Source organism: Oryzias melastigma, linkage group LG9 (assembly GCF_002922805.2).
Source record: "Oryzias melastigma strain HK-1 linkage group LG9, ASM292280v2, whole genome shotgun sequence".
In the NCBI taxonomy this organism is placed as follows: Eukaryota; Metazoa; Chordata; class Actinopteri; order Beloniformes; family Adrianichthyidae; genus Oryzias; species Oryzias melastigma.
In genome coordinates, this window is record NC_050520.1 from 1,071,456 (window position 1) to 1,082,498 (window position 11,043).

At 39.3% G+C, this 11,043-nt stretch overlaps 1 protein-coding gene across 1 annotated transcript; it reads left to right on the plus strand.

The window, feature by feature from the left end:
• Positions 1–4,542: 4,542 nt before the first annotated feature.
• On the plus strand, positions 4,543–6,699 carry LOC112136399 (duodenase-1). The gene is made up of 5 exons (XM_024258080.2): positions 4,543–5,021; positions 5,089–5,227; positions 5,326–5,458; positions 5,629–5,883; positions 5,965–6,699. The coding sequence occupies exons 1-5, from the start codon at positions 4,964–4,966 to the stop codon at positions 6,199–6,201; spliced, it is 822 nt and encodes a 273-aa protein (XP_024113848.1). The 5' UTR covers positions 4,543–4,963; the 3' UTR covers positions 6,202–6,699.
• The last annotated feature ends 4,344 nt before the right edge of the window (positions 6,700–11,043 follow it).

Consider the following 11,043-nt stretch of genomic DNA (forward strand, 5'->3'; position numbering starts at 1 on the left):
TACAACACAACACCTGAAACAAAGGGTGAGAACTTTGTGAGGTCCAAATCACCAATAGATATTAAGGAATAAAAAACCCACGAACCAGTCCAGTGAGTTAAGTCAAATTATACTTCGCAGCGAAGGGGAAGACGGCAGAGAGACAACCTGTAAGCTCTCAGTCTGCAGCTCCCAAACCCCCGTCTGCTCAGCCTTTTTATTAAGAAAAACAGTTTAAATCAACATGACCATATTTGGGAGAGCATGTAGACTATACCGAATGCTTTGTAACTAGGTGAGGATTGTGTGTGTATGTAGGTTTCAGAGTCTGTGTGTGTGCAAATAAGAGGGACAAGATGTGCAAATCTAAGCTGATAACAAGAATCAAAAAATTGTGTGTGAGTGAGTCGCTGCAGAACCCTCAACTTCAATACTTTCTCCCACAAACTTGAGAGAAACGCTGTGGTGTACTGGTGCTGCTGAGAACGTAATCGGAGCATTTACTGTGATGGAAAACCAAACTCCAATCAATCATCTCATCTGCTGTGGCACTGAAATGCGAAAAAGTTTTTTTTTTTGTCATCTGTGAAACAAACGACAACAAAAAAAGACTGCGAGCAACCCAGCAGATCTCGAGATAGCAACATCCGTCGCTCTAGCTGGCGTGCAAATGTCAAAACTGGTGTCAAGCAGGCCGAGGAGAAGAGAGAGATCCAGCGTGTGGAAAGGAAGAGTCGCAAACAGCAAAGGACTCAGTCTGCCACTGTTCCCCAAACGGCTCCTACCAGTCACTACAATTGCAGCAAGTGTGGTAGGAATTGCATCTCCCGCATTGGCCTATTCAGCCACAGCCGACGCTGCAGCTCCACAAATTAATAAAACACAGGAAGGGTGCAGACGCCATTGTCTCTAGAGACAGAAGGATGCCAAGAGAAGAAGGAGCTCCCACTGGGCCAGGTTATAAAGAACAACAACATTAGTTACCATAGCTATGCAGATGACACACAGATATATATTAGACTGACACCAGGAGACCGAGGCCCTGTACAGGCTCTTGGAAAATGAGGACATTAATGACTGGATGTGTCACAACTTACTTCAATTAAACAAAAACAAAACTGAGGTTATTGTCTCTGGCAGTGACGGTTTTACACTGAATTACTTCCTGGGTGCACCTGAATGCAGCAATAGCGAGTTCGAAAATTCCATGCAGCCCCTGAACGCATCTCATGCCGTGGTGAATGTGACAATTAAATCCATTAAATCAGCGCAATAAAGTCAGGATTAAATGTTTGTACCAACTCTAAAATGGATGTTTGTGGTGACCAACAGTGGAGGAGAAGCAGACTCCATCCTGTTGTGTTTGAGCCTCAGAGATGAAGAACAGAGACTCACCTGTCAAAGTCAAAGAGCTTTTCTGCCCGTCAAAAAAAGTTTGGAGCGGGACCGTCCTCATCAAAGTCTTTATTGGAATCAAATAAACACAAAGAGAAAAAGTATTTTATGGTCTTTCATATTCCTAACTATTCAGTGTTTATCAGGGCCTGTTTGGATGCAGTGTTAATTTCGTTGACGAAAAATTTTCGTCATCGTCTTCGTCAACGACATTATTCATCCAACGAAAACGAAACGAAAACGAAACAAAAACTCCCGCCCAGACATGAAAACTTTAACTAAATTGACAGACTTTTTTCGTCAACGAATAAAAACGAAACTAAAATCTTGATCGAAGACGACATCCAATCATAATGACTGCTGGTGGAGGAGGGCGGGAGCAAATGCAGAGCGATCCAATCAGAACACAGAGCCCTGCAGCCCGCCTGAGAAGACGCTAATTCAATGAATTGTGTCTGTGATATAGGTAGAAAATGTCTAATCGAGGTAGAAACAGAAAAGTACATATATGGACACATTTTACGTTGTGTGGAGCGACCATCACAGACAAAAACACAAGAAAACCTGAAGCGACGTTTGCAGACAAGCCAGCCTGAAATCCAGCAAAGGTAAACGTACAAACACGATTATTTCCAGCGTATTGGACTGAATCTGAATTCTCCCCCTAATGTCAGTAATGCGGTTTTGTTTTAGCATGACGTTTGTAAAGTTATAAATCGATGTTGTTGTGTATTTCCGAGCGCTAGCAGCCCCGCTGCTTCTTCAGATCAATCAGTCAACGTTTTAATCTCCAACTCCACCACGTCTTACATGACAACAGCGCCCTCTATTGGCTGGTATTACAGTGGACCACACATGCTGTTCAAGCACATTTAACATGCTCACAGGTGTCCTGGACAGCTTACTCCCTAGTGAATGTTTTTTAATGCATTTTTAAACTTGACTACCTCCTCAATAAAAGTTTTTTTTTTTTTTATGTTCAGACATTTATAATAAGACTGGTGTTACAAATATTTACATGTGACCAGCACAGAATGTGATGGAAATTCATGTTTTGTCCTCATGTAATACGTGCAGCCAGGATCCCGTTGCTGCATTACCGGCACGCATTTTAAGTTTGTCCGAGGCTGGATTTTTTTTTTTTGCTGGCTGCATATATTTAAAATTAAACTTTTAAGTTAAAGTCCCATTAACTGTCACACTCCTAAATGTGTAAATGTGTTCTCCACATTTGACCCATCCCCTGGTGGAGCCGTGAGCTGCAAAGACAGCAGCACTCAGGAAACATTAGCTTGTTTAACCTTAACCATAACCATGATCCTAACCTTAACCCTTTACTCTGGGTCAGTGTGACTAAGAAAAAAGTCTAGCAGTGGCTTCAGGTTTTTTGAAAATTACGTGTGAATAGACACTTTCTTATTGGAAATGGGATGGAATTATGATATATATATATATATATATATATATATATATTTTTAATGTGTTTTAAGTTGTTGAAGCTGAATTCGCAGAAATGACAAGTTTGGAAAGCAAAGGGAAGCAAAATGTTTTTTTTTACAAATTAGTCAAATCTTTGCGTGTTATTCATATGATCATACTTAGTAAATTTAATTAAAACGCTTTATCCTTATTCTATATTTTTGTCGACTATCTATTGTAATTTAATCAACTGAAATATGACTAAAATTTATATGATCAACATGACTAAATTGCGACTAAAACGAAACCCTATTTTAGTCAAAAACTTAGGGTGAGAACTTGAGAGCAACGCTGTGGTGTACTGGTGCTGCTAAGAACGTTATCAGAGCATTTACTGTGATGGAAAACCAAACCTCAATCAGTCATCTCATCTGTTGTTCACCAAAATGCAAAAATGTGTCATTATTTTTTTGTTATCTGTGAAACGTTTCACCCCAATGAAACAAACAACAAAAAAAGACTGCGAGTTTGATGTGTTATCGTGTTTTTTAAAGTAACATGTTTGGTTGCAGCTTCTGCTGTTGATGTGCAGCATGAAACATTCTGGCATGAAAAACCTGAAGGTAAACTTCTGTGTTTGCATTTCAAAGTGTTTGCATTCATTGCTGATGGTTGATGGGTAATCCGATCAGGTTGTTATCAGAAGTCTGTATAACACCAACATGCATCTTTGGTCGATGTCAGCACAGTGTTCCTGCGTTTTTGATCACGATTTATTCTGGAATAATATTCCTGCCTTTTAATTATTCATAATTATGTTAAAAAGTTACAGTTTTAAAGTTTTAAAATTTTCCATTCTACTAGCGTTATGGATTAGTTCTGCATTTACTAAGATTTTTTACGCTGTTTTAGAGTTTGGCTAATATTTCAGCTACATGCTAGCTGTTTTGGCTAATTTTGTTTGTTTTTTTTATTTTATTTTTATTTCAAAGTTTATTTTTTCTTCTCTTCTTATTTTATCAGGATATTTTGGCATTTAGCTAATAATTCAGATTTTTCAGCTATCAACTTCAGCATTCACTCCTGCATCATCACAGGTAATGCTATATATCTAGTTCATAATTATCTTAAAAAGTTTCAAATTTTAAAAATGTAGTTTTCAACAAATATCTATCCTGTTCGGCCCCGACTTAAGGTGTTTTAGATTTCGGCCCCTTGTGTGATTGAGTTTGACCCCCTGATCTAAAGTTTTGATCCTACAATGGGAATAAATGAATAAAATGGAAATATTGATTAAATGAGAAACAGGCTGAGAAATTGGTCTTAATCTTTATCATGTTTGGCCTCAAAAAGGTATGAAGAAGTCTTAAATTTGACTTGAAGAAACTTGTAGGAACTCTGTAAGCAGACATCAGAGTATCTGCTGACACTAAAACTGCTAACTGCTCACACGATGTTCATCTGATGTGTGTTAACACAAACTGTTCAGTCCAAACAGGAGTTTGTCTTCGGTCAGTTTGTTTGGAGTTCACCAAACAGGTAAACTCTGCTCTGCATGGAAACAAGTGAATCCTGGTGCGGTTGTGTGAACGTTTCCCAAAGAGCAGCAGCGAACCAAAGACATAAATGACATTCCTTCAGATCAAAGAAAAGACGATGAATCAGGATAAGCTTAGAAAATGTCCCATCATGCTGTGGTTAGTAGGTGTGAGTACTGGCCTCTAGCTGACTGGGTATAAATACTCTATGTACAGGGTGTACATACAGTATGAGGCACTTTTACATGTTGATGAGTGTTCACTACGACCTGTCACCCGCAGCATGCCCGTTGAAAATAATGAACATTTTATATCTACAGGTTCACAGTGTAGTTACTTGAGTGTGTGGTTCTATGTGATTGTCAAATTCAGTCTCTAAAGCTCCATCACACACCAGTTAAGACAACTGGACACCTTTGAGTATATGTGATAGCTGGACCCCCCCCTTGGCGTTCCTAAAGATGGCTGCTGAAGATAGTAATCACACGATGAAAAAACAAACGAGCTGCAAACATCCAACCATTCAGCATGAAGGATGTGGTCTGACGTGGAGATCAGATAATTACTGGTGTCTGTACATAAATATCTGTCAGACTGAGACCCTCTGAAGCTCTAGTGGGTTGACTGACACCATGCAGGATCTGGGACGGCTTCTGCTTTTCCTCGCTCTGATCTGTGCTGGATCACATGGTAGGAAAATGAATTGATTTGTTATTCTCTGATCAATGGATAAACAGAATCTGATTTTATTCTACAGGTAATAGAATTATCAATGGGAAACGTGCTCCAGAAGGTTCTATGCAGTTCATGGTTTCTGTCCAGAGTGAAAACGGTCATGTGTGTGGAGGCTTTCTCATCAGGGAGGACTTTGTGGTCACCGCTGCTCACTGTGACGTGTGAGGAGTCAAATTTTCTCTAATCATCTCATCAAAGTCTGTTGATCAGCTTCTGACAGGTAAAGACTTGAATAACTTCGTAATCTTCAATCCTTCAGTAATCTGACGCACGTCATTCTGGGAGAACGCAACTGGAAGAACAGCAATGCCAAGAAAATTAAAATAATCAACCAATGCAAGCTCAGCAACTACAAAGACCCTGGATTAGGTTACGACATAATGCTCCTTAAAGTAAGTATACGTTCAGGTAATCCAGAGGGTCTAGTGATATTACATGTTTATGGTTTTTAGCTTCTCTTGTTTCTGTTGGATGACCCATCTGTGGTTTAGATTCTTCAGACTGAATCTCTGAACGCTTTTCAGCGTCTGAGGAGCTCAAACTGAAACGTCTGTGTTTGCAGTTGGCCAGAAGAGCTCCGATAGGCGACAAGATTAAAACCATTCCACTGGCAGAGAGGAACATGAACTTGGAGGACCATCAGGAGTGCTATGTGGCTGGATGGGGGAAAACGGAGAGCAGTGGCGTTCCTGTGGCTGACCTGATGGTGGTGAGTGTGTCCATCATAAATCAGGAGGTCTGTAGGAACAACTGGATCAACCTTCCCGCCAATGTGATCTGTGCTGGTGGATATGAAACCAACAAAGGATTCTGTCAGGTCAGTTTTCTGAATAAAACTCTTTGCAAGTTTTACAGATAAAAGATAGATTGAGTTTTTGATGATGTCTGCTCTTTGTAGGGGGATTCTGGAGGTCCTCTGGTGTGCAACGGGAAAGCTGTCGGCCTCGTCTCTTTTAACAGAAACTACAACTGCAAATACCCAGATGCTCCCAACGTCTACACGGACATCAGAGGATATGATGACTGGATCAAACAAATCCTCATGGAGGGAACGTGCCCCAATGGCCAGGGTTGGATTAGAGAGATCACCCCTCATTTGCGGGGGTCAGGGATCAGAGATCTTCAAAGCCCCTAAATCTGTGAATCCCCCAAATCAGCAAATCCCCCAAATCTGCAAATCCTCAGAATAAGCAAATCTGCGAATTTCCCAAATCCACAAACAACCCAAATATGCAAACACACCTAATCCGTGACCTCCCTGAATCTGAGAATCCCACAGATCTGCGAATCTCACGATTAAGCACGCACTCAGATTCCGCAAAACCCTCTGAATCTACAAACCCCCCTATACACAAACAAACCTTATCCGCGAATCCCACAATTCCGCAAACACCCCGAATCCATGCAAACCCCAGATTTGCAAACACAGAGAAGCCCCTGCCTGTTACGATCCATACTCATCAATACTTCTGATCATGCTTTGAAAACATTTATAAAAAAAAAAAATTTCAAAACAGCAGCATCCTTTACGACCAAGACGAGTCACTCTGTCTCTCATTGCGTTAAAACCAGGAGTGCGCTTCCTCCTTCATCAAACGTTAAACACCTGCTCTGCTCTGGATGATAATTATCCTTCGATTATCTTCTTCAGCATATCAGGATTTTTTTTGTCCTTTTCTTGGTCAGCTGATGCCATTTCTCCATGCAGGGGTATGTAAAGAGGAGGGGGTTGTAACTCTGACCCCCCCTCCGCGCTCCTGAGGAGGCGCTCCGCTGTATTCTGCTGTGCATCTCCGAGTAGAGTTTCTGTGATCAACCCGAGGAGTCACGTGACTGAAAACAAATCTGCAAAAATGTAAAACCGTGAACAAAAAGACCCAAATACGCGGGGAAACACTGTACGTACGTTTGCTTCTTCTCTTTCAAACAATCTATCATTTGATGTCCAGTTACCCTGTTTGACAAGTCTTTGTGAACCTCTGGCGATTGCCTGTATTGCACATGCATTATTCTTATGACTGCTTGAAATAAACAATTTATCTGCTGTTTGATGTACTGAAGTTTGAGAATATTTCTTATAGTTTTAGTACACATCTGAACAATGTTTTATTGCTGCTCTCATTACATACATAAACGTGATCATATTCTGGGGGAGGATTTGGTTAAACGGTGAAACGTTTGCAGATTAGAGGATTTATGGACCTGAAGGTAACAGCTGATCGAGGCGAGGGAGGAACGGAAGATTATTTTATATTTGAGTCAGTGAGACCAAAACTTTATCTTTAACTTCAAGATTTAATTGTGTGAATGCTTTGTAAGCAGAGGAAATAAATGAGAAAGTCTTTACATTTTAAAGTTTTAAGTAGATTAGCAACAAGCCTTTAAACATATTCATGGGCTTTATTTTCATCTTTTATAGTAATTTTCCCCCAAATTTTGAGTTAAGCTAATTTTTTAGCAACATGCTAAAGTTTTTGGCTAATTTGTTATCTACTGAGGTTTTTATACGGTAATTTAGAGTTTAGCTTCTATTTTACCAACATGCTAATGTTTTTGACTAATTTTGTTTACTGAGGAATTTTAGGCTTTGTTAGAGCTTAACTAGTATTGAAGCAATATGATAATTTTTTTGGCTAATTTGGCCTTTACTAAGGTTTTTTGGGCTGATAAATGCACATGTCAGATGACTGTAAAATGATGGTTATCTATTGTCAGAACTGTTTATTATTAGATGAAACGTAAACCACATGTTCTTTTCTTCTGCTGGACTGCAGTTCCTATAGTTTCTGTTCAGAAGCAACGTTCGGAAATGAGAGAAATGCATTATAACAGGTGCAATTAAATTGATTGTTTAACGCTAGGTTCACACTGGACGCGGAAGCGGCGCGAAGCAGAATCCACTCTCTCCTGTATATTTAAATGTATCAGCTTACACATTTTTTTGGACGGTCAGCAGGCGCTTCTGCTTGAGATTTTGTTGTTTTTACCATCATGGATAAGTTAATAAGCTAAACATATGAGCCCATGTTTCTGCTAAGAAGAACCAAAAAGTTAGTAGACCTACACTTCTTTAATGTATCTGTTGTTGAGACACACAGAGAGAAGTGTGTGTGATGATTGTGCGTTTATTTTCATCTCTACAGTCTTAGATACAAAAACATGATCACATTTGTCGATTGAAGTGTTTTATTGTAAAAAAATTGTTATATTTTGAAAATAAACTGGATTTTCTCATGTAACTTGATGTAACTTCCTGCCAGAATTGACGCTCGTGCACAAAATAGACCAGACGCCAAAACAGTCAAACAATCCGCTGCACGGCGCCAGTGTCCCGCGGAGGACCGCGGAGTTCCGCGCCTGGTGTGAATTACACCAAAGGTTAACAAGGGCGCTGAATGGAAGCAGCCTTCGTTCCACGGTGCTTCCACGTCCAGTGTGAACCATGTCAAAATTTAAATTAATCAAATTAAGACCAATCTTAATTCTTGTGTATATTTAAAAGTTATATGTCATAAATAAATGGCCAAATGGCAGCAAAAAAAGTTTTTTTTTTTATGAACGACTTGTGAGACTTTGCGGCTCTAGCTCGGTTTTTGTCTGGAATAAATGGTTCTTTTTGACTTCTGGTTTAGCTGTTGTATCCAAAAACATTCATAGTACACATACACACTTTTAATACATATACAAATTGCATATGGTGAGAAATATTTACAATTAATCAATTTCAGACTTTAAAAATCAATAAACTCCAGGTTGGCTTCTTAAAAGTGAATATATATATATATATATATATATATATATATATATATATATAATAGAAGAGCCAGTTTTTTGAACAGCTCTTCGAAATGATCTGATCCAAAACTCTCTTAAAGAGTCATAAATCATACATATCTGTGGTTGGCGAGAACGCTTCTGCATGTGAGGAGGCTGGACGTTGGGTTTTGGGTGGACAAAGTTGAGTAAGTACCAGGTAAAAAGGCTGGAAAAAGAAGCTTGATGTACTCATTTGATAATTATTCACAAGTTAATATTTTGTTAGTGAGGATCAACCATATTAGACCATTTTGTATTTTGATGGTGCTTTTGTCTAGCTTAGGTTTTTTTTTAAATCTCCACTGATTATTTTTTTAAATGAAAAAGTGAATTTCTTATTTAAGACTCAGTATTTCTGTGAATAAATGAAACAAACTAAATTATTCAGAGAGCTCAGTTCTTCCCAAACTGTACATGTCAGTTTTCATGTTATTTTGTCACAAAGTTGATAGTGAAAAATATAGTGAACCTGCTAAAATAATACTAAAAGTATCATTAAAAGTATTATTATTATAATGCATCAAAAAAAGGTTTCCTCTGTGTTACGGGCTCAGTAAAAATTATTTTCATGGGGTCCAAAATTCATGGCGGCGCCCCGCGAGGAACAGCAGGACGAGCTGAAAAGTGTCAGAGATTTTTAAGGCACTGCTAGCAAAGCTCATGCAGAAGCAGGACGATTGTTTGACATCTGCATGGTTACTACACTGTGGTGTGCACGCTTAGCTGCACAGTCAGGAAGTGAAAAGTGGTTTCCTGTCAGGAAGTGTGTCAGTGAGTGGAGACAACCATCTTAGAGTGAAGCTGATGAAGAGTGTCTGTACTGAAATGATTGTACTGCTGTACTTTGGTGTGAATAAAATCATTTAACAAATATTGCTTTGAGCCTTATTTAAATTATTCATGAATCATCTTTTTAACTGTGTGCGGTCTCATTGAAGATCCTTTTATTCCCTTTCCTTCTCGCTGCAGAATGTTAGAAATGAGAACATCAGACAGAGTGTAGTTTGTGTGGACATGTGGACACTTGTGTATCTCGTGCACACTCCTGCGGTGTGTATGGTATTTGCATGCGGTCAGTGAGGATCCAGTACTCACACCTAACTAACGACTAGTGTGGTGTTAGGACACGACAGCATCACCGTACATAGAGATGTAATGATAAATCAGTTTATCCAAACAGATACAGATACCATTATAAAGCTATACCAGCTCAGTGGCCTTGTGGTAGAGTGTCCGCCCTGAGATTGGAAGGTTGTGAGATCAACTCCCGGTTAAGTCAGACCAAAGACTCTAAAGATGGGACCCAGTTCATCTCTGCTGGACACTCAGCATTAAGGGCTGGATTTGGGGGTTAAACCACCAAATGGTTCCCGTGCGCGGCTGTGTCAGCAGCTGACCACTCCCCCAGGGAGGGGTGAAATGAGGAGAACAAATTTCAAAGACCTGGTCATGTGACAAATAATGGGACTTTAAAATCATTTTAAAGTGAAACAAATCCACAATAATCGATCTTGGAAAATGGAATTTGGACCGAGACACGGTCAGCTCATCTTCCTATGAGGTAAAAACGACCATCACAGCAGACAACACACTGATGCATCAGCCATCATTACAGCTCAATGTGTGGAAACACTTAATTCAGCAGTCATGTGACCTGCATGTCATGGACTTCCATTAACCTGAATACTTAACGATACACTTACGTTCCTACGAGTTTCTTCAAGTTAAATTTAAGACTTTTTAAGACATTTTTAAGACCATACATCTAAAAAATTAATACGAATTTCCAGACCGAAACGAACAAGACTGTAGAAACACGTCGGTCAGGTTTTACAGTGAAAGTCTCATCAGATCAGATTCCTGGTTGATTCTAAAGTTCAACATTGAACAAAAAAACTGGAAGAATCTGTGGCTTCATCTTCTGGTCTTCATACTTTAGACAAGGTTAAACTTTATCTTCAGGAGCTGCAGAGTTCTTCTCTGAAACTCTCCTGGATTCTGTTTTTGATCCATGAAGGTGATTTCACTGATCAACCTGAACAGAAACTCTCCTAACACCTTTCATGGACACTTTGAATAAGGCAGTAATGAAATCTGGATTCAGACGTTTAAGAAACTGAAGAGCAAAGAAACAGAATCAATGATGAGAATTTACTTTTAA

What these genes read in the sequence shown, in the direction of transcription:
- LOC112136399 (XM_024258080.2), top strand. Translation starts at nt 4,964, where the DNA reads ATGCAGGATCTGGGACGGCTTCTGCTTTTCCTCGCTCTGATCTGTGCT. An exon ending in GATCTGTGCTGGATCACATG is followed by an intron (nt 5,022 to 5,088) that starts GTAGGAAAATGA and finishes TTTATTCTACAG; the next exon opens with GTAATAGAATTATCAATGGG. An exon ending in ACCGCTGCTCACTGTGACGT is followed by an intron (nt 5,228 to 5,325) that starts GTGAGGAGTCAA and finishes TCAATCCTTCAG; the next exon opens with TAATCTGACGCACGTCATTC.